The following is a 24282-nucleotide window of genomic DNA, read 5'->3' as shown; positions in this document are numbered from 1 at the left end:
AAACACAATAGGGACGGAATTTTGGTCGCTAAGTGATGAGGTCATTAAGCAAGGCACCACATGACCAGACCTGATTTTACAACCATTTTTGCAGCGGTGGTAAAGCGAATCACAACCATCATAAAGTGAATCCATTGTTTCCAACTGATTTTTCAGGTCAGAAGCCAGCTGGGAAGGTTGCAAATTGTGATCGTGTGACCACAGGACACTGCAAACAGTCATAAATGCAAGCCCATTGCCAAGTGCCTAAATCATGATCCCATGACTGTGGAGTGGTGGTGGTGCAATGGCCGTAACTTCGTGGATGGGTTGTAACTTTTTTAGCCCCGTCGTATCTCCCAACAGCCATTAAAGGAATGGTTGTTAAGTGACGACTACCTGGATGCATTTTTCCAGGTTCACAGATGCTCTAAGTTTCTTAGATGAACATGGATGAGCTTGGCTTCCATACTACAATGGCCAGTTCACACTACACTACACTAAACCGATTCAGTTAAGGCTGGATGCAATCCATACAAATCCATCTAATAACCAATGGTGTATCATCTTGCAAGATCTATGAAGCAATTCAGGCTATTTTCAGAAAAGGAAGGGGGTAGGAATTCCAACTTGCTCTCTTAGCTGGCAAGATTTCCTGGCCTGTCAGGTTATAGAGTGAAGAACCACGCTGAGACAAGAAGCTGAAGCTCTAGTGTTTATTATTCTATTCCACCAGACAGAATCCTGCTAAGCTGAAAGGTCCTAGCAAACTCTACTAGAAAAACCCTGGAAACTTAAGGCGGGTCTTCTCTGATTGCCTTGTCTGGGAGCCCAAGAGATTCACGACTGGATAGGGCCCCCCTCTTCTTCACCAGCAATCTCCCTAACATGCCTTACCTTATAGACATCTCCATAGGTACCACTCCCCACTCTCTGGATGAGTTCGTAGTCTTGCTGTGGATTCCGCCGCATAATATCTCCACTTGGGCGAGCCAGAGGATCCATCATCTGCTAATGCACTCTCCCCTTCCCCACAGAGGGGGAACAGGAATGATGCACAGCTCTCTCTGCCTCCAGCACTTTGGGGTTTCTGAAACCAAGTAAATGGTGTCCTTAAAATCCTAGAGGAACGATCTGCTGGCAGGAACACATGGCTTCGGTCCACTCTTTGCTGGGCCTAACGTTTAAAAAAAGGAAATTCGATGAGGTTTTGATTTCAAACCAGAGCAGAGATAGCTCAAGACACTTTGGGACCAGAAAAAGGAAAACCAAACGGAATCCTTCTTCCTGTTAATAGGGGATACAAATACGATACTGTTGTCCAGTGCCCATTCAGTTCAATAGGCCTAAGCTGGCAAATGGCTCTGCCACCTTCAAGCCCTCTGTCCTTCATGGTGCCCATGGAAGGTACCTCATCTTTCATCACAGCATAGTTTGTTTGTTTGTTTATTTATTTTATCCCGCCTTTATTATTTTTATAAATAATTCATAGTTGCACTTCCATCAGGCCAGAAAGAACAGCCTCAGCAATCCAGCTTTGTCAGCCAAGTATTAATATTTACTTCTTCAACTATTCTGGCATTATTGCTCCAAATTGTAGATATCAGGACTGATGCTAAGAGAAAAGCTGAAATAAGATCTGACTTTGCTGAACTCGCATTTTATTCTTAGTCATCTCACAGGACAATAAGCAAACTTTCAAACTGGGTATTATACTCGCAAATTCATGTTTCTAACCCGACATTTGCCAAGATAATAGAGAATGCATAGACAGAAGGGATCCATGCAGGGAGAGCTAGAAGTAAGAGGGAGAGCCATGTAATCCTGGCTTGCTGATTTCTCTTTCTAAAACCCTTCAGTGATATTGCTCCCAGCCATGCCACTGCAGAGTCTGGAGCCCTAACATGCTATTTTCATCAGAATGTAAGCAATGGATGCATTTTTGAAACCTCATTTTTAGTATCATTTAAATAGGCAGTCAATTGTACATGCCATTTAAGTATGGAAATGGGAATGATGATATGTAGTTCTTTAAAAATTCAGTGGAAAATACAAGCTACAGAGCATCCACAAGAAAAAAAGCAGCATTCGAGTATTTGCAAGGGAGAAATACAGTATTAAACGGCCTAGGGAGAACAGATATGTATTCCTGCTGATCATCCCTTGCAAATGAATCTCTCAACCCCTATATTAATAGCATGGGAAAAAAGATAATGGGAACCCCATATTTCCCCTAAATTTTTTGTGGCTCCAAAGGAAAAAACATGAACCATACAGATCATCACTGTCTGCACCACATAATCCAGATGCTGCACTTTATCAAAGTTTAAAACAGGAACCTTGGTAATTTGTGACTTAGGCATAATATTATAGTATTTTCTTTCTAACAGCTCCAGGGAAAGAAAAAAGAATTTGGGGAACATCTTACTCTCAGTCGCTGTATATCAAATGATGTCCCCAACCAACCATACTAGATAACGTATCATCTATAGCTCAGGGTACCAGAAGGCATGCACTTGGCTGGCAATAACACTTGCAAGCCATAGCATCATAGCATTATATATTAGAACATTACTGAAAGATGCAAAATCTTCAGCCTGATGGATGTTATCCTCAGTACCAATGTCTGCCCACAACTCAAATAGAAATGTGAATGCAGACATTCCAATCTAAAACCCACTTCTCAGTATGCATTCTAGGAAAAAACAGTAACAGCTGCATCAAGAACTCTAAGGAAGGCCTACCTGTACACCATCTACATTCCACTTCTCAAAAACCACATTAATACCATATTTCTCCCTTGCAAATACCTGAATGCTGTTTTTTTTCTTGCAGATGCTCTGTAGCTTATATTTTCCACTGAATTTTTAAAGAACTACATATCATCATTCCCATTTCCATACTTAAATGGCATGTACAATTGACTGTCTATTCAAACAATACTAAAAATGAGGTTTCAAAAGCTATTGCTCAGTTTGAAAGGACTCCAACTGTAGCATGCAAATACAAGTTACAATCCTACTTGGATAGCTGGGCCATAAATATCTTTGATCCTGCCAGGGGAGCTGAAAACAAGAAGGAAGTGTGCAAGAGGGAAATGAGGTAACAGTAGTCAAGCTGTCTATAACTTTAACATACGAACAGAAGGATAAGAAGCAAACTAACAAAGAGAAGGTAGATGTCTTAAGCCTGATACCCACAAGGTCCAACAGCAAACAGTTTCCAAAAACAAAACAACTGGCAAGCTGACAATGCACCAAACAATCTCCTAAAAGTCATCCCTATAATATGCACCATTAAATTTTAGTCCTTGGTTAAGTATTTGCCATGCTGCTGAGGCAAGTGAAACTGCAGTTGAGGAATCCATCAAATAAAACTTGTACAGTATCCGGAGCTGAACTGGGCACAATAAGCTAATGTAAGCAAATTTGCTTGCTTTGCTGATTTACGTAGGCTGCAGCATCCAGCTTTTCATGGCACAACACGGATGTCCACTATCAGTTTGTTTATAACAGGATTTATCCAGCCTCTGTTACTGAGTCTGCAACAAAGACTTCCCTGTAATTCAGAGTTAACTGATTTAGCATGAATCTCTTTACAACATTTTACTAAATATATGAAGGGGAAGCCAAAGATAAAACCGTGTAAGCAGTGGGCTTCTGATCCAGGAAGTTTCCATACGAGGAGTCAGATCTTTTCAAAGCAAGCTTAAAACTAGGAATGTTGTGAACGACCAGTTAATACAGCAGCATCAGAGCAAGTGTGAGGATCTTTCCCCTGTACAAACATGCCCTGGCAACATCTTGCTTCTGCACCATTCCTATGACATTGCCTTTGTATCCTTCCCAGCCCATGAGTGCAACAGCCTTAAGTGATCATTACCTGCACTAGTTTAAAACAGTATCCCCTCCCCACCGCCCAATTCCAACACTGCCTAAGTATATAAAATCTGTCAGGCTTTATCACACCTTACCTTGGAGAGAAGTCAGATAACTGCAAATAGAAGCAATATAGGGACTGGAATTGAGGACAGCAAATTTCATGCAGCCTCCAAGATGGGGAAATAGCACTTCAATTCAATACTGGGGAAAGGCCCCAAGTCAGAAGCTGATGAACTTCAGGGTTTTTTTCACTCTTTAAAATTAGCAATGGGTGCCAAAGGAAGACACTGGCCTTTTCCACTCTTTCCCATGGGGCAAGGGATCTTTTCTCATCACCATGTCGAGCTGACAGCTGGAATGGCTCAAGCCTGGTGTCACCAAGGATTCCTTCAGCCTTTGCCACAAAGCAAAAGTACACCCCTCAGTCATGAAGGAACCTGAAGAAAAAAGTGTGCAGTTCTCCCAGGTCGGCAGCCCTGCCACTCATGCATAGAGCTAGGGTCATGCAACAAGCTAGACTAGAATGCAGTTGGCTAGTTTCTATTTTAGCATATTGCACCAACCTAGCCAGTATGGTTACTTTAATAAACAGCGGTACTCTGCAAACCCAAAGAATTGGGTTATTGAGTAAACTCATTAACCATAGTTCGTCTGTTGTGCAAGTACAGCCTGCATCGTATGCAGGAGATATTTTCACTCTGTCCAGTCTCTGCACAGTGGACTTGGAGATACTCCCTTTAATTCGTACTCCCCTTATTTCGTTTTCCCTTCCCTTCCCTTCCTAACCCACCCCACTCAGCTATTGTTATGAAGAACCCCCATTTCAGGTCCCCGAGAGGCGAAAAGCCTTGCACCCTTCGGCTTCCCCACTACTACACATTCAATTTCCTTGGCTTCTTCGCACAAAGGTCCACACTGGGAGCCCTCTCTTACTCGGGGGATGGGGGCGGCCCGGACCCCTCCCTTCTCCTCCAACCGCGGTCGAAGTGGTCAAGGGGGCTCCGTTTCCTCCCGTTACCTCATGCAGGCCCCGATCCCGCGCGGCGTCTCACCTCTCCCGAGCAGAGTCGGGCAGTTCCCTCGGTCGGAGTCGCGGAGGATGAGGAGGAGGAGGCCCCGCTTTGTCCCGCCTCGCTCGGCCAAACGGAGATCAGCGGCCGGCCCGCCGAATCGCTCCGCGGCCGGCCCGCCGCGCAAGTACGGCCTGGTCGGCTTGGGCAGAGCTGCTCGGCCTCACCCGCCTCCCAGAACGCCGCTCGAACCCGCGCCGGGCCGAGCCACGCCAGACATAGGAGCCACCGCCGTGCCCGCCTCCTCTCGCTGGAGTCCCGCCCTCTCGGTCCAGCCTCCTCGGCGGCGGGGCCGCCGCCACGGAAGGGCCGGGCCCGGGGTAAGCAGAACGACAGCGCCCCGGCGTGGGTCTTCCGAATGGGCGTCTTTTCGAGACGGCGACACAAACGACCGCCTCAGCTTCTCGGAGCCCTTGGCTCCAGCGAGCCCGCTCGCCCTTCTTTTCCCTTCGGAAGAAGGGATTGACTCACCCGCTCCCCAACGAAAGCCCGGTCCGGATGAACGAACGGGCGTCTTCAGAGCAGGATCCTCGCACAGGCTCAATCCATGTTCGTTCTCAGCGCCGACAAACCCTTCTAAGGATCGCGTCGTTCTTCTAGATCAAATCATCCGGAGGAGCAGTTGATCTCTCTTACGCTGTCCCGATCTGGCTGTGAAAGTCTGAGCCTGGCGGTAAAGACATACACAAAATTAAAAAGGGTTTCTGCCACCAGGGCTTTATAAATGTATGCATATATTCGTACTTTTAAAACGCAGGATTCATCAAGCAGGAATAAATGCTATCAGCATCCCTCCCAGTCACCAATAGGTTCTACTCTGTGTGTTTGTATTAACCCAAAGTAACAAACATTAGGAACAGTATATATGTGGTTGGGTTGAATGATTTCTTTCAAATCATTTTTAAATGCCACACTTCCTTCCTTCCTTCCTTCCTTCTCCTTCCTTCCTTCCTTTATTATTCAAATTTCTATTACTGCCCATCTCCCCCCAAAGAGGGGGACTCTGGGTGGTTTACAATAAAATTATCCTTTAAAAGCCTCAGCACAAAATTTAAAAAGTCAACATCCACAATACTAAAATAATAAATATAAATATAAAATTCAAGTGGGAAAATTTACATTAGGTAGGGAGAACTATGCCACTAGCCACCCCCAGGAAGAGCTATTGCCCTTCCCATCCCAGGCACTGTGGCAGAACCAAGTCTTCAAACCCTTCGGAAAGGTCAGGAGTAAAGGAGCCTGCCTCACCTGGGGGGGGGGGGAGGCAGAATGTTCCAAAGGGCAGGCACCACTGCAGAGAAGGCCCACCTCCTCGATCCCACTAAGTGTAACTCCCTTGCCGACAGGATCCGTACCATACTCTCTCTGCAGGACCGGGTGGGATGGGTCGATGTTATGGGGATGAGATGGTCCCTCAGGTAGCCTGGCCCCATGCCATGTAGGGCTTTAAAGGTCATAACCAACACCTTGAATTGGACCCAGAAGCAAACTGGCACCCAGTGCAGCTTGTGCAGCAGTGGTGTCATATGTGCCGATCTTGGGGCACTCATCACTGCCTGCACAGCCGCATTCTGAACCAGCTGAAGCTTCCAGATAACTCTTCAAGGGTAGCCCCATGTAGAGTGCGTTGCAATAGTCTATGTGGGAGATGACCAGGGCATGAGTGACTATCCAGAGGGCATCTTGATCCAGGAAAGGGCATAACTGGCGCACAACAGTAACGATCTTGAAGAGGTTTGCGGTCCAATTAAAAAAGCATAATTAAATGAAACCTTAAAAGGGTTAAAGCTGGTAAAAATCCCTTCAGGTTGATTTAGATTCCTTCATGGATGCATCCATTTAGGTTTTCTTGGCAACAATATGGATATGGTTTGCATTTGCCTCCTCCTGGTTCTTTCAGTCCAGCCTACTGCAGTGAGATTTCCAAGTAGTATCCTATTGATACTAACCAATTCTGGCACTGCCACCTGAGTTTCAAACAGAAAGGAGAATGGAAGAAGGTCAAAAACCAAACTGCCTCAGTCATTCATACAGGGAAGGTTTGGGTGAAAAGATGGCTCTTCATTTAAACAATGTAGTAAGAGGTGTCCTCAGATACAGGAAGGAAAGCCATCCCATGAGCAACCACCAAGAAGGCCTGTCCAGAAAGATACAAGATTATTGCCATGTGTAATACTGCAATATGACTTTCTTAGGTCACCTAATTAACAAATGGTATTAAAAGGCATATGCTTTTATGAGCTGCTCCTTCCTTCCTTCCTTCCTTCCTTCCTTCCTTCCTTCCTTCCTTCCTTCCTTCCTTCCTTCCTTCCTTCCTTTTTCTTTCTTTCTTTCTTTCTTTCTTTCTTTCTTTCTTTCTTTCTTTCTTTCTTTCTTTCTTTCTTCACTGCCCATCTGGGCAAGCGACTCTGGGTGGTTTACAATCAATCGGTTCCCTTTATCAGCTGCACTGAGTGGCTAGCCCAGTGTTTCTCAACCTTGGCAACTTTAAGCTGTGTGGACTTCAACTCACAGAATTTCCCAGCCAGTGCATGCTGGAGTTGAAGTCCACACAGCTTAAAATTGCCAAGGTTGAGAAACACTGGGCTAGACTAATGTAGGATTTAGACCGGGATAAGGTGAGGGAGAAAGGAAGATAAGTTGGTTATGCAGATATGGTTACCGATGAGACAAATTGCCAGTACCTTATCAATTAACATGTTTCTTGTGTTAAAAAGCCTTTCTGTTTGTTGAGATCTTCTGAGATTGCCTGAAACCTTTTGATGTATGTGAATTCAATTATTTCTTGCTTGATGGTTTGTTAAAAGTCCTGCGTTTCCAAAACAGTCACTTTGAGGTCTGTATCAGTCTGGGCCCTCTATGTAGCTGATGAAGTGAGCATCATTTGTTAGTCAGATACTTGTAATGGTTCTGTGGACTCAGCTGCCTCTTATTTGACTGTGGTCTAGTCTGCAGCTCTTCCTCCTGTCTCCCAAGGTCATTCCCACATACCATTACACATTACAATACCTGCCTGCTGATTTTTTGCCACCACAGATCAACACAGCTCTCTTCCTACCTTGGTTCATCTAAGTGAGTGTGGACATCAATCATAAGGAAGATGTTCTACTACATATCCTCATCCCATGTGCTTTAGGGATGTATATTTCAATAATGAAGACTGAAACCTAGTTTAAGTTCTAATAGTTAATCAGACACCAGTGCACTTTTTACAAACTAAGTGTTGAAATAATTAATCAGCTTCAAATAATCTAATTTCTGCAGACTCCCATCTCTATTCTTTTAGAAATATTCCACATAAGGGTTTGATCCCCTGTGGTGCCTTTAAAACTAACATTTATTTCAATGTAATTTTTTTCTTGACATTGCCCTTAGTTGGTGTGTGTATGTGAACATAAATAGAAGCCATTTTCATCCAAGGCCCTTCTTCAGTTGCCATTTTCATTAGCACTAGAACTCCTTGGCAACCACAGTGTTGCTCTTTGATCTTATGAGGGAAGCCTCATCTGTCATAAGATCAAGGAGTCAAGAATTAAATAGTTTAGTCCTAAACAATCCAGAAAATAACAAGTTTTTCTGCTGAAGCCACCACAGAGTAGGGTGTGTGAATCTTAATGCACTTCCCCCCACAGTGTTGGGGGTGGTCATGTGATCTACTTAGCTTAATCCATCATTGGTAGATCAGTGGTGAGTGACTTGTATCTTAGGATGGAAGGTAATGCATACCATTGGCTATTCGTCAACCAATAAGTAGCTCTAAAATATTCTCACCACCACTACTACCACTACTGAGGTAATATATTTTGTTAGCCAGCCAGAACAGCAACCAAAAATTAGGACAGTATATCACTATCTTAGTACGGGAGTTAGTTCAAAAATCAGGACTTTTCAGGGTAGAGATGTCAGTTATGTCAACAATGAACAATTGCCCAACTTCAAGGCCAAGAAGTACAAGGCAAAAGTCTATTAAACTATGGGAAGGACAAACAAACAAAGGATCAGAATTAAGCTATAGTGGTTGTAAGAATTGCACTTTCATATTGACAGAGTGCAATTGACTGTTTCAATGGCTTTTTCATAGTCTGCATAAAAGATTCTTACTTAGCTTTCTCCTATGATGTATCTGAGAGTCTTCAGCCAAGTTTGAGCCTAATGGTTTAGTCAAGCTGTACTAAGTTGATTTATTTATTTTAAAAATTTATATAGCCTCCAAATTTGAATATTGCAATTCTGGGTGGTGTACAATAGGTTAAAAAAACAAGATAAACAATTTTAGTTAAAATCCAGCGCAGTAATGGGCAACCTGAAAGTCACACTGCCACCCTCTTGCAGACAGAAACTCCAATCAACCTGGCCCCAAAGCCTGAGGACAAAGCCAAGTTTTTACTGCCTTTCTGAAAGCCAACAGGGTCAGGGCCAACTGTATGGGGGTGGGGGGCGGGGGAGATATATTTCTAGAGGGAGTATCTGGGAATCTCAGCCAAGTTTTTATTGAGCCAGAACCTGGCCTGCCATGCTATTATTCTGATAAAGCAAGGGTTGAGTTTACGCTTACGATCTCCACCAAGGAAAGACTCAGTATCTCAGTAGGTATGTACAGTATTTGTATATAGATATATTGTAAACCTTCAGCAAAGGATCGTTACCTTGTCGTGGTGCTGGAGCTTGAGCACCTCAGTGATGCCATCAGCCAAACCATGAAGGGCCACCCAAGACGGGAAGGTCATGACAGAGGTCAGACTAAACGTGATCCCTGGGGAAGGTAATGGCAACCCACCCCAGTATTCTTGCCGTGAAAACTAAATGGATCAGTACAACCAGAGATATGTCGGTATACCATCGGAAGATGAGACCCCCGGGTCGGAAGATGGTCAAAATGCTACTGGGGAGGAACAGAGGATGAGTTCAACTAGCCCCAGACGTGATGACGCAGCTAGCTCAAAGCCGAAAGGACGGCTAGCCGCCGACGGTGCTGGTGGTGAACAGCGAATCCGAGGTTCTAAGGATCAACACACCATTGGAACCTGGAATGTAAGAACTATGAGCCGGGGCAAATTAGATGTGGTTATTGGTAAGATGTCAAGGTTAAAGATAGACATTTTGGGCGTCAGTGAACTGAAATGGACTGGAATGGGCCACTTCACATCAAATGACCACCAGATCTACTACTGTGGACAAGAGGACCACAGAAGAAATGGAGTAGCCTTCATAATTAATTGTAAAGTGGCTAAAGCAGTGCTTGGATACAATCCAAAAAACGACAGAATGATCTCAATTCGAATTCAGGGCAAGCCATCTAACATCACAGTGATCCAAATATACGCCCCAACCACAAATACTGAAGAAGCTGAAATAGAGCAGTTCTATGAGGATCTGCAGCACCTACTGGACAACACGCCTAAAAGAGATGTTATTTTCATCACAGGAGACTGGAATGCTAAGGTGGGCAGTCAAATGACACCTGGAATTACAGGTAAGTATGGCCTGGGAGAACAAAACGAAGCAGGACATAGGCTGATAGAATTTTGCCAAGACAATTCACTCTGTATAACAAACACTCTCTTCCAACAACCTAAGAGACGGCTTTATACATGGACTTCACCAGATGGACAACACCGAAATCAGATTGACTACATCCTTTGCAGCCAAAGGTGGTGGACATCTGTACAGTCGGTAAAAACAAGACCTGGAGCTGACTGTAGTTCAGATCACGAACTTCTTCTTGCACAATTTAGGATCAGACTCAAGAGATTAGGGAAGACCCACAGATCAGCTAGATATGAGCTCACTAATATTCTTAAGGAATATGCAGTGGAGGTGAAGAATAGATTTAAGGGACTGGACTTAGTAGATAGGGTCCCGGAAGAACTCTGGACAGAAGTTCACAGCATTGTTCAGGAGGCGGCAACAAAATACATCCCAAAGAAAGAGAAAACCAAGAAGGCAAAATGGCTGTCTGCTGAGACACTAGAAGTAGCCCAAGAAAGAAGGAAAGCAAAAGGCAACAGTGATAGGGGGAGATATGGCCAATTAAATGCAAAATTCCAGAGGTTAGCCAGAAGAGATAAGGAATTATTTTTAAACAAGCAATGCGCGGAAGTGGAAGAAGACAATAGAATAGGAAGGACAAGAGACCTCTTCCAGAAAATTAGAAACATTGGAGGTAAATTCCAGGCAAAAATGGGTATGATCAAAAACAAAGATGGCAAGGACCTAACAGAAGAAGAGATCAAGAAAAGGTGGCAAGAATATACAGAAGACCTGTATAGGAAGGATAACAATATCGGGGATAGCTTTGAGGGTGTGGTCAGCGAGCTAGAGCCAGACATCCTGAAGAGTGAGGTTGAGTGGGCCTTAAGAAGCATTGCTAATAACAAGGCAGCAGGAGACGACGGCATCCCAGCTGAACTGTTCACAATCTTGCAAGATGATGCTGTCAAGGTAATGCATGCTATATGCCAGCAAATTTGGAAAACACAAGAATGGACATCAGATTGGAAAAAATCAACTTATATCCCCATACCAAAAAAGGGAAACACTAAAGAATGTTCAAACTATCGAACAGTGGCACTCATTTCACATGCCAGTAAGGTAATGCTCAAGATCCTGCAAGGTAGACTTCAGCAGTTCATGGAGCGAGAATTGCCAGATGTACAAGCTGGCTTTAGAAAAGGCAGAGGAACTAGAGACCAAATTGCCAATATCCGCTGGATAATGGAAAAAGCCAGGGAGTTTCAGAAAAAACATCTATTTCTGTTTTATTGACTATTCTAAAGCCTTTGACTGTGTGGACCATAACAAATTGTGGCAAGTTCTTAGTGGTATGGGGATACCAAATTATCTTGTCTGCCTCCTGAGGAATCTGTATAACGACCAAGTAGCAACAGTAAGAACAGACCACGAAACAACGGACTGGTTTAAGATTGGGACAGGAGTACGGCAGGGCTGTATACTCTCACCCTACCTATTCAACTTGTATGCAGAACACATCATGCGACAAGCTGGCCTTGAGGAATCCAAGGCTGGAGTTAAAATCTCTGGAAGAAACATTAACAATCTCAGATATGCAGATGATACCACTTTGATGGCTGAAAGCGAAGAGGAACTGAGGAGCCTCATGATGAAGGTGAAAGAAGAAAGTGCAAAAGCTGGCTTGTAGCTAAACCTCAAAAAAACCAAGATTATGGCAACCAGCTTGATTGATAACTGGCAAATAGAGGGAGAAAATGCAGAAGCAGTGAAAGATTTTGTATTCCTAGGTGCAAAGATTACTGCAGATGCTGACTGCAGTCAGGAAATCAGAAGACACTTAATCCTTGGGAGAAGAGCAATGACAAATCTCAATAAAATAGTTAAGAGCAGAGACATCACACTGACAACAAAGGTCTGCATAGTTAAAGCAATGGTGTTCCCCGTAGTAACATATGGCTGCGAGAGCTGGACCATAAGGAAGGCTGAGAGAAGGAAGATCGATGCTTTGGAACTGTGGTGTTGGAGGAAAATTCTGAGAGTGCCTTGGACTGCAAGAAGATCAAACCAGTCCATCCTCCAGGAAATAAAGCCAGACTGCTCACTTGAGGGAAGGATATTAAAGGCAAAACTGAAATACTTTGGCCACATAATGAGAAGACAGGACACCCTGGAGAAGATGCTGATGCTAGGGAGAGTGGAAGGCAAAAGGAAGAGGGGCCGACCAAGGGCAAGATGGATGGATGATATTCTAGAGGTGACGGACTCGTCCCTGGGGGAGCTGGGGGTGTTGACGACCGACAGGAAGCTCTGGCGTGGGCTGGTCCATGAAGTCACGAAGAGTCGGAAGCAACTAAACGAATAAACAACAAAAATATTGTAAACAGGAGACAGACAAGAAGTACAAATACTGGTGACAGTGCTGAAGCTGAGAGTAAACCACATGACTAGAAGCAAAAGAACTGCTGGTAACACAAATCTGCCCTGTTGTGGGTTAGCCAACAACCACATGTAATCAAACTATGGTTTAAGAAATGTGGTCAGAAAAACCAAGCTTACCCTAGAACAGGGGTCTTCAAACTTTTTCAGGTCAGGGAAACTGTTAGTTTAAAAAAAATTCCCAGAGCTCCTGATCAAGAGGCAAAGGTTAAGTGAAGTTCTCCCCGCCCCAGTCTCTCATGGAACCCTAGGATTCCACAAGTCCTCGATGGAGTTCCATGGAACGCCATTTTAAAAAGGGCTGATTATACTTAGCTGCATGCAGGGGTGTCTGCAGGGTATGGCCAAAAGAGTCAAGATGGCAGCCTCAGTGGTGCAATTAAAGCTCTGTGTTTCTTTCGTGCATTGCAAGACTGATATCAGCCCTTTGAGGTAGGCCAGGTGAAGAAAAAGGTACTTCAGGGATTCCAGGAATGCTGCTTTTTTGTGGTAGGGTGTAACAGAATCTTTAAAGCCTGTCTGCAAGTCCCTCCCTAATGCTTTTTTTTTTTTATTTCTTCCCAAAGCATGCTGGCAAGGGAATTCTGGGAGTTGAAGTCCATACATCTTAAAGTTGCCAAAGTTGAAAAACACTGCTTTATACCAATATGGAAAACAATTTCAGGCCTCAGCTTTCCTTGCCTCCAAAAAAGTAAGGAACCACCAGTAGTTCTTCCCCGGATGGCTCTATTGGACAAGTCAATTCTGGTTGGAGAGGACAGACTGGCAAATACCTAGGTGTCAAGCCATAGAGGGCCCTATATACAGTATTAAAAACAGTGCTTTGAACTGTACCTCAAAATCACCTTTCTTGGGAAACCAAGGCTAATCATTGTTTGTTCGATTAATGCTTGGGCAGAAAGGCAGGATAAAAATGGGCAGATAAATAAAGTCCATTCTAGCTTGTTGGTGAATGAATGAATGAATGAATTAATTCATGCATGCATGCAGGATACATGCAGTCAGTTCTGGCTCACAGCAGTTGCCTGAAATTGACTTGACCAGGGTAATAGAGGTTGTAAACCCTTTGAAAAAGACTTACGGCCCAACTCCTCTAAAAATGGATTTTGTCAAACTTCTTAAATCTTCCATGGACTCCCACTGTATTATGATCAGGTTTACATATTGTGCTACACCATTGTTCGCTCAACCACAGTTAATTGAATATATCATAATTGGCTGGGTTTACACAGTATGCAACCCTTTATTTATTTATTTATTTATTTATTTCTCAAATTTCTAACACTGCCCATCTCCCCCCGAAAGGGGGACTCTGGGCAGTTTACAATAAAATCCACAATTAAAACTATAAAAATATAAATTACAGTATAAACAGCCAATAAATAAAATAAATAAATACAAAATCCAAGGAGCGAGGATCTCATTTATTAGGGAGGGATCTACGACACCAGCCACCCCCAGGAAGAACTATTGCCCTTCCCACATCCCAAGCAAGGCGGCAGAACCAGGTCTTCAAATTCTTCTGGAAGGCGAGAGCGAAGGGGCCTGCCTCACCTCGGGCGTTAGAATGTTCCAAAGGGCAGGCGCCACTGCAGAGAAGGCCCGCCTCCTGGACCCTGCCAAATAGAATTCCCTTACCGGCGGGGTCCATAGCATGCCCTCTCTGCATGACCGGGTGGGACAGATCGATGATATGGTCAATTATATGGTATATAATTATATAATTACAATTATAATTTGCCAAATGCAGCAGTTGGGTTCATACAATCCACCAAGCTAAAATGAAACAAACCACTGTACATCTTAGCACATTGTGTGAACCCAATATTGGCAATCTTCCCTTTAAAATAAATGCAAACTGTACACCTGTAGCTTTTCTTGAATGACACAAATTATTGCGATCTTTTTTCCCATCTGGATTCAAAGACTTTTGAGAGGGAAAACAGCGTTGATTGCCTTGGCTGATTACTTGTGCCAGGGATTAGTCTGGAGGAGCGATCTCAGCTGGTTATCCCCAATAATAATTTCTAGTACAGATCATAGTATCCTTCTGTGATGTTTGATTACTACAGCATTTGGGGAATTTGTCAATAGTGCTTCTGTACTTCATTAACCCAGTAATCTTAAACAGAGATGTTTCAGGGGTATTACAGTACTTGATCATTGGCTTGTGGGTTTTCTCAGAGATCCATGGGGTTTCTGAACATTTTATCATCTACACCGGTGTTTTTCAACCTTGGCAACTTTAAGACGTGTGGACTTCAACTCCCAGAATTCCCCAGCCAAGTTGCCAAAGTTGAAAAACACTGAACTACACCTTTTCTTTGAAACATTGATGACTGGTGTTCTTCCAACAACAGAGATAGTCTTGCAAAAATCCTAGGGCAGGGGGATGGAAAGAACTTCCCTTAAAAAATTGTGCTTTTGTTTGTGGTACTACTGCTACATTACATATCCTCTGATCTGAAAGTCCTCTGTGTTTAGTGAAAGATCATCTGGCTCCCTGCAGCATTATCAGTGAATTGGATCTGGCTCTTCAGACAGTTATCATTTGTAATCCTCAGAAAGAAAATTCTTTTTATGGTGTGCCACCAAAAGAAGGGCTAGTGAACTACTGATTCTTGCTACATACATACATACATACAAAATTCTTTCCCCTGACAGGCAGAAGGGTGAGGAGGTGGCATGGGTGGCATGGGGAATCAATCAAAGCATTCCAAGATTCCTTATTTATTTTAATTTACTTAGTTGTTAATCCCTTAATAAAGAATCCTGTCTTGTTTTCCTAATTTTCTCTGCTCACGTTATTAACTTATTACTCTATTTCATCATCTATATTCATTAATTTAATTAAAATTATTTCTATTCCTCTCTTCCTCCCTCAGGGTATTATGGTAGTGTGTGTGTGTGTGCACCTTCAAGTCAGTTTTGACTCCTAGTGAGCGCCTGGACTAGTCTCTGCAATTTTCTTGGCAAGATTTCAGAAGTGGTTTACCATTACCTTCTCCCTAGGGCTGAGAGAGAGTGACTGGTCCAAGGTCACCCAGCTGGCTTTATGTCTAAGGTAGGACTAGAACTCACAGTCTCCCAGTTTCTAGCCTGCTGCTCTAACCACTACACTAAACTGGCTGTCCCATTATGGTAGTATATATTCAAAATCACAGGATAACAACCAAGAGCAAATAATAAAATGCACAGCACACAGAATATCTGGGCAGGTTCACAAGCTTGATTAAAAGAAACATTTCAACCACTGCTCTAAACACAAGCAATGAAGGAGCTGTGACAATCTCCCAAGGGAAGGAATGGCCTTCTTATGCATTATAACTTTAAGGGAATCTGAACAGAGAGCAAGTATTGTATCAAAGGAAAATCTTAATTCTCTATCATAGTGATGTGAATAAAGGGAACACTTTAGGAAATATTAGTTCTATCCAGAGACACCTTAAATAGGTTGGGATCAATCTATTTAAAGTCTTGTTGGGTAGAACTAGCTTTTCAAATTGTGCCCCCCCCCAAAAAAAATAGGCAGTCAAAACCATTTGGGCAAAAGGGAGAGTAACCTAAATCCTGTCTACCACCTCCATAAGGTATCTCTCTGATTATAGCATTTACAACCAAGTTTCTGAATATGAAGTGTGGCCCTAGTTAGAGGACATGAAAAGAATGAAGGGGAACTACAGGCATCTCTAAACCAATGCTTTGCCTTTGGGATTGGCTCTGAACTAGGCTGATCTTAGAATATAATTTGTCTTTGGAAGCTGTATTGATTACTGACTTTGCTCCATCTTATTGGAAACAAAGTAAAGCTGGTATTTTCCCTTGTGACTCTGCTAGATCTTCTGGCAGAAACTCTTACCCAGCTCCTGAGCAAAAGCAAGCTATTTCTTTCTTCCCACCGCCTGTAGAGGTTCAATTTCCTGTCCCTGGAGTTCAGCTGCTTCAGTGTACATTGTTTAGAGCTCATCTTCCCAATCCCCCAATCCAAAAGCTAAATACTGACATGCCAGCATTTCACCTTCATAATTCAAAGGGATTTTTCAGTAGAACAAAGGAATGGTGACAAAGGGAAGCATTTGGAAAAACTCAGTGCTTTTGTTTATTTGTTTATTTTTATATTATTCATTGTGTACATTACCTGACTCCCAATGTCTCTGGGAGGTTCACAAGAAAACATGAGAACTATAAAACAATAAAAGCAATGCAGCAATGAAGGAAGAAGCAAAGATAGCAAAACCAATCAGCAACAAACCCACACCTCCTCCTTGAAAGAAGCTACAGTACATCCATCCTGGCCAAAAGCCTGGGTGAAGAGTCAGGTCTTCAAGGCCTTTCAGAATGCCAGTAGGGTGGGATCTACCCAGATCTTGGAGGCAAGTTCATCCAGAAAGTAGGTGCTGTGACAGAGAAGGTACATTTCAGGGTCCTAATAGATGGCATTGTTTAACTGAAGGAACTCGGAGTGCATCAACCTGATCAAAGTGCCCAGGCAGATAGAGACAGGCAGTCCCTCAAATAGCCAGGCCCTATGCCATGTAGGGCTTTATGGGTAACAACCAGCATCTTGAATTGTGTCAGGAAGGAAACTGCCCCACCACTGCATCCTGGACCAGTTCAAGCTTCTGGGTGGTCTTCAAGGGCAGCCCCATGTAGAATGCATTGCAATAGTCAAGCCATGAGGTGACCAGGGCATGGGTGACTATCTGAAGGGCCTCCTGATCTAGCAAGGAGTGCAACTGGTACATCCGATAAAGTTGTATGAAGGCCTTCCACAGCTACCACCTGCTCATCAAGCAGGAGCTAGGAGTCCAGGAAGACCCCCAGATTATACACCACTCTTGAATGGAGAACTGCCATTTTACTACAATATCCCCTCACAGCTGTCAGTCATTCAAGGTAGTCCGGACAAGAGTACAAACCATGAGTACTAACAGTACCTTTACTGTAAGATTACAGTAACAGAATCTTGCAAGTCTGAAAGTACATCTCTCCCCCTTCATCTTTACAGTCCAAGAGACTAGGGAAGGTCCCATCTGAGATGTATGCCATACCCCATTGTTTCTGCGGGCTAAGCTGCCTCTTATCTGACCAGTGCCTAGTCTGTGGCTTCTCCTCCTCCTCCTGTCCCTCAAGGACATTCTCACAGACCATTACAACATCAGACATGTTGGGCAAGAATCATAACCCACTCAAAACAGGCAGTTTCCAATCTCCAAGAAAAAAGATCTGGAGATTCAGTGCAATTGAAAACAAGACTTTTCATTATAGAATACATTGCCAAAGCCAGACAGCATAGAGCACACCTCCCGCTATTGACTGGCTAATATGCCCAAGCCAATAGAATAGCATAAAGCTTCATCATTTCTTTACTGATGCACAAACTCATGGCAGAAACATGGCGTTGGGGGATTGGAAATAATGAAACCCCTTTGGTATGTGCATCATTACATTGCAGGAACATATTGAAGCCATTAAGTGGCCTGCTAGAACCACCTAATGGAGCAGAGCTTAACACAGCTGAGAAGCTGTGCACAGTCAAAGAATATTAGCTTAAATAGCTTCAATGAGCATGTCAGAGAAATACAAGTTATTGATCTTACACACTTAGCCTTCCCAAGCATAAAGAATCACACGCTTAGACAGAGTAGGTTTTAAAAGTGAAGTAAAAAGAGTCTTACTGACTTTTATTCTTGGTTCTGTTACATACATCTCTGGTGGAAAAATGTTTCTTGTTTCTTCTGTTCTTTACCTATACTTAGTGATCTCTTAGCCCTATAGCTGCCAAGAGCTGCATGGAAGAAAGGGCTAGGCACATGGCTTTAGGCCCAAGACGGAGACAGGAGAGAGCAGCATGCTTGCTGCCTCCTCAGTAGGTGGAAGGAGGAGGAAGAGAGAGAGAGGAAGAGGGAGTGGCAACAAACAGCTTCCTCTATAGCACAGAGAGTTTGCATCCTAGAGCAACCATCCATATGCTAATGAGGCATGCTGGATTTGCCAGGACTTCCAACACATACGGAAATGGCAGAGCTTGTGTCTCAACAGACCGATGCTGCTTTTGTCAGTTTGATGAAAACCTTAAAGCCTGCAGATACCTCTGACTCCTAGGATACCAAGTACTTTTTGGAGAAAGTGGATTATGATTCTGTATTCTTCAAAAGGTGTTTTTAAAAGGTCAGTTCATATGCTTGTGTGTGGCTAACACTTTTGGTAAAGAAATCTGACCAAGTTAGGGGCTGATTGAGTTCCATGGGCATTATGAATAGGACATTTGTATATGATTTTATGGGTCAATTCTTTATCAGAAGAGTGAATATTTTTAATTGCAGCTTTAAAAACAACAGCAGTGGTTTTGATGTCATGGTAGGCATCTGAACGATAGGAAAATTCTGAAAAACTGAACCTGGTCAGTTTTACCTTAATGCAGGGGACAAATGGAGACCAGCTGATTAGGAGGGCTGTTCTGGACTCTACACTGAAAGGTCCATCTCCAGCATTTACAAAATAAGCTACAGGCCACAAACCCCAGGGCTACAGCTGCCATAAAGAGACCCTGAAATTCTCCATGATTCCTTTATTTGGAGTTATTCTTTCGAAAAGACCCTTGAGTTTAACCTCAAGAATCTTCACTGCCACTCCAGGCCCTACCCAGGATTTTGATCATGGGTACATCCTGGTTGTGACCCATTTCCTATCTCTGCCTATTTTTTTCCCCTAATCTGTTCAATCCTGTCTGATTCTCAGAGACTGCCTGGACCAGTCCCTGCAGTTTTCTTGGCAAGGTTTTTCAGAAGTGGTTTGCCATTGCCTCCTTCCTAGGGCTGAGAGAGAGTGACTGGCCCAAGGTCACCCAGTCTCCCAGTTTCTACCCTGATGCCTTAAGGGCTATACCAAACGTCCTCTTTCTCTGCCTATACCTAGTTTAATTTACATCTGCAAAGCCAGGAATGCCGACCTGGGAGCAAAGCTTCTTAGGGAGAATCCAGCCACTGAAACAACGTGTAACATTCTCAGCTGGGGACATGTGTTTATTTTTCTGCTTTCTCCAGCCCTAACTGTCCTTTCCTCTGCATTGTATCCAGACGGGGTTGAAATCTGTTGGGGCGGGGACCTGCGCCTTGGTAATCTGTCAAGCGCCCCTCTCACGCACACGGATGGTGCTGTGCTAGGCACGTAGAAACGACGCCACCTATCTCATCTTTCGCACCCTAGTCCAAAGTACAAAATACGAATTATCAGCGGGGCCCAACAAACACGTGAGTTTCACACGTGGCTTCAGACTCTTCCCTCTACCAGACCTATCAACGAGTCCAAAATAACAGGAGACGCGTCGGGCGCCGATTTCCATCGCAGGGTGTGCCCGAACCACGCCGCACCGGTGGGCAGGCGCACACTGGCGCCGCGCCCCGTGATGCGCGCGTCCTTGTCCGCAGGTGCTCCGCAGCGCGATCAGGTCGTGCGGATGGTGCGCGCTGGGCTGGGAGCCGGGAGTGCAGTGTTTCCAAGCGCCGGCCGGACACGTGTGCGTGTGGAAGATAGCTCCTGCGCGCCGTCGTAGGCGCCCTCTCCCTGCGGATCCGCGTTTGCGCCGGAGCCGGCTCGGGCACTCCCTGCACCCTCCCGCAGGAGATGCTGAGCTGAGAGACGCCTTTCTTGGCCAGGCAGCAGCAGCAGCAGCGGCGGCGGCGCTTTCCTTCTTCATCTTAGCAACAGCGGCCGCCGCCGGGAGCCCGGCGGATCTCGCTCCTCCGAGAGGCAGCAGGTAGCCGCCGGGCGGAGTAATCATGGCCAAGAACCGCAAGGAGAGGAACAGCTGGGGTAGGTAACCAGGACCAGCCCCGGGAGTGGGAGGGTTGGCTCGGCATCTGGGCTACTTCCATCGCAGCTGGTCGAGGGCCTGGGAGCCGCCGAGCGCCGGACGGGCTTGGCCTTCCCCGCCTCGGCCCGTTGCGTGCTCCACCGCGCCTTATCGCCGTGCCGGAGACCCTGCCTGGGCTAGGCTAGAGGTGGCGACGGGTCCCAGACGGCCCCGCCCATCGCCCCCGGCCACGGGCTGGGCTGGGCTGAGCTGGGCAGGGGAGATTGCCCTTCCTCCGGACCTAACGGATTTCGCCCCTCGCTTTCTCTCGCTCGCGAATCACGACTCCGCCTCTTCTTCTGCCCCTTGTGCTTGCCCCTCTCCTGCCCCGATGCGGCAGCAGGGGTGGGGCGGAAAGGAGACAATGGGGCAAATGGTGAGGAGCAGCTCCCGCTCCGTTGCTTGCCACGATCACCACCCGTCCCCCTTCCAAACCAGTAGAAGGGGGCGGATAGGGTGGGGTTTGCTCTCTCTCTCCAAGGGAGTGGGGGAGGGTCTCTGAGCATACATTCAAGGCTGCTTAGTGGAAAATAATTACCCATTAAAGCAGCCTTCCTCAACACGGAGACACCAACCTCTTTGGAGATCATGGGAACTGTAGACCCAGCGCATCTGGAGGCACCAGATTGGGGAAGAGTGCATCTAGACTTCAGGTTTAGAAATGGTTACAAAATAATACAAGTATGGCTGTTTATTATGCCAGTTACCTTATGGGATTCTGAACCATTTCTCAAAAGAGGAAATTGGAGAGCAAGCCATATATTTAATTTGGATCAGGAAGCCAGCTTGCACATCAGGAAGAATTTTTTAAACTGCAGTTTCATTTAAGGTGGGGAGAAAGAAGAGAGTGAATAGTTTAATTTATAGGAAGTCAGAAAGGTGTGGCATTTGCACATGTTAAATAAATGTGAGTGAGAACCTATTTTTATATATGCATGTATTTTAGTTGATTTATATCCTGCCTCTCTATTGGAAATGCAGAAATGGCTAACAAAATAAAAGTGATTTTTTTTAAAGCTCCTCAGAATAATTTTTTTAAAAATATGTGGGATGATATCCAATGGAAAAGGTGTAATTCAGAAGATAGGAATGAAGTAGAATGGAAAAGCGGACTTGAGAGCTGGGTTGGATGAAATTCAACAGAAAAAAGGGATTCTTAATATTGGGGAAAATGCATATAAATAGGATGGGCAACAATAGTATATGTGAAAATATTACCCATGAAAGGGTAATTACAATTGGGATTGTAAGCATTCCTAAGTGAGTCAGCAGTGTGACATGTTGCAAAAAAGGCTAATGCAATTTTATGTTCCATTAATAGAATATAATTTCCCAGTCATACCAGTTAAGGTTTCTTTTTATTAGAGTCAGACCTCATCTGGAGAACTGAAACTGGTTCTGGCACCCAGGAGAATGAAAATGCCTAGTGATCAGGAAGAGAAACTCTATGGGGGAAAGTAAAAGGAGCTGACAGTGTTTAACATGAAGAAGAGGCCAGAGATAAGAAAGACATGATCACTATCTTCAAATATGTGGAGGGCTGCCTAAAAAGCAGACAGTCATAGATTTAAGTTATGGGAATATAGATTTCAGTTGCACATTAAAGCTGTGTTCGCAAGACACATTAAATCACACATTACCAACTGTTTTAGCCTATTGTAGTGTGCAAATCCTACCCATATGTTTATTTGGGGGTTCAGTGTATCGTAGAACTCTGGAAAATTCTGGTATGTAGTAAATCATAGGTCAGACTTTCATGTGAATCCAGTCTAAAAGAAACATGTTTCTTTTTCTTTAACTTGTTATAACATTGACTGTCAAAGTCCTCAGTGCTTTACAATAAAATTATAAAACCAAAATTAATACCAGAGATATTAAATGAGCAATAGTTTTAAGATTTTTTTTTAAATTTGGCTTATCAGCAGAAAAAAGCACTTGGCCTCCATCTGAAAAACCAAAAAGAGTTATCTCAAATTATGTGCCTGCTATTTCTGGGACAGCATAGCCCCATTCACAACAGAGCGCTCTACTATCTCTGGCCTGGTGACCCCTCTGTCATTAGCATTCTGTTTGGGTTCAATTTGGTGTTCATCCAATGTATTATTTCAGGCATTCTGGGCATTCTGATTATCTGAAATAGGTTTTGGTGTCATTGATAGCACCCAGCCCCAAATCTTTTGATGATCTCCCTGGGAGTTTCATACTGAAAAGCACTGGAGAAAAACAAACTGTGAGAGATTCCACATACTTGTTCCCATTTCAAGGAGAAATTGTCTGCAAGCAACATAGGATGAAATCCACCAGAGATGCAGGGATAGAATCAGCACCTCCTATTCTGAGATCTTTGGCTACCTAGAACAGTGTTTCTCAACCTTGGCTACTTTAAGATATGTGGACTTCAACTCCCAGGATTTCCCAGCCAGCCAAGATTGAGAAACACTGACATAGAACATCATTGAGAGATCAACAAGAGCAAACCCCTGACTCAGGTCATCTTTTAGACTGGCCAAGGCAGTCTTAGCCCTTTGCCCAATCTGAAGCATTTGAAATGAATCAAGATAATCTGCCTCTCAACTGCTTCCTCCAGTTGAAAAGCCTCTCTCGCAATTGCCATGGAAAGTTAGAGACAGGCCTATAATTTTACCTCTCAGAGGAGAGTCTGGTAATTATCTTAAAGAAGGGAGGCATCCTGTCCTTCCTCAAAGTGGCAGTTATAATATTAACCAAGGCAGATCTGATAATCTCATAATTTAAAGGTACAAGCCAAGTTGGAAAGGATAGAGAGTTTATTTCAAAAAAGCAATTGAACAACAGAAATATCAATCGAAGCGAATATTTGTAACTCAGGCTTGAACTGTGGAGTCCTTGGTGCTCTCTGAGCCTTGTTGTTTTCTTGCAGACATTTCACTGCCAGACTAGGCAACATCTTCAGTGCGAAGAGGGAGTGGGCCTTGCTCTCAGCTTATATACAGTGGCTTGCTCTGCTTGTGTTGATGGGGGCTAAGAAACATCTCAGAAGCCACCAACAGACTGTTACAACCGCATGGCATCACTGTAGCACATAAACCAACTAAAACTCTTCAAAACATTTTAAGCAACCCAAAAGACCCAATAGCCCAAGAAGAAAAAACAGGATTTACAACATACGGTGCAAAGACTGTAACAGCTACTATGTAGGACAGACAGGCAGAAGACTAGCAGAGCGCATCCACAAACACCAACTAGCAGTCAGAAGACACGATGAGAACTCCTTAATCTCACAACACATGGACAGCCTCAACCATAGTTTCAACTGGGAAACTGTGAGCATCCTAGACCAAGCCAAAACGAAAAACGCCAGAGAATTCCTGGAAGCCTGGCACTCAGACAAAGCAGCCATCAACAGACACATAGAGTACAAAACATTTACATACCATTCAAAAGAGACAATAGAAAAGCCAAAGACCAGTACACTCCCTTCCAGCAATCAACACCCAGATATGCAAAAATCAACACTAGGATTAACACCTGATGAACCATCAAACAGCATAATACACCCAAATCAAGGAACTATTAACTCAGGCAATCAACCAAGCAGCAAACAACAGCC

General features: G+C 44.1%; 2 protein-coding genes across 3 annotated transcripts in view; one reads left to right on the top strand and one right to left on the bottom strand.

Moving 5' to 3' along the window:
- The window catches only part of MAP4K5 (mitogen-activated protein kinase kinase kinase kinase 5), a 95176-nt gene extending 90037 nt beyond the window's left edge, over positions 1-5139 (bottom strand). Inside the window, exons 1-2 of one of the 2 annotated variants that reach the window (XM_063290553.1) lie at positions 4879-5139; positions 877-1156 (exon numbers count right to left, since the gene is read on the bottom strand). In XM_063290553.1, the coding sequence (XP_063146623.1) occupies positions 877-987 (111 nt within the window). In that variant the 5' untranslated portion in view covers positions 988-1156; positions 4879-5139. The remainder of the gene's footprint in view (positions 1-876; positions 1157-4878) is intronic. The other variant, XM_063290554.1, reaches the window with a different exon arrangement.
- A 15029-nt stretch (positions 5140-20168) lies between these two features.
- The window catches only part of ATL1 (atlastin GTPase 1), a 32650-nt gene continuing 28536 nt past the window's right edge, over positions 20169-24282 (top strand). Inside the window, exon 1 of the mRNA XM_063290552.1 lies at positions 20169-20653. Within this exon, the coding sequence (XP_063146622.1) occupies positions 20620-20653 (34 nt within the window). The 5' untranslated portion in view covers positions 20169-20619. The remainder of the gene's footprint in view (positions 20654-24282) is intronic.

Source organism: Candoia aspera, chromosome 1 (assembly GCF_035149785.1).
Source record: "Candoia aspera isolate rCanAsp1 chromosome 1, rCanAsp1.hap2, whole genome shotgun sequence".
NCBI lineage: Eukaryota > Metazoa > Chordata > Lepidosauria > Squamata > Boidae > Candoia > Candoia aspera.
The sequence above is the reverse complement of the archived record's forward strand: the minus strand, read 5'-3'. Positions and strand labels throughout refer to the sequence as shown.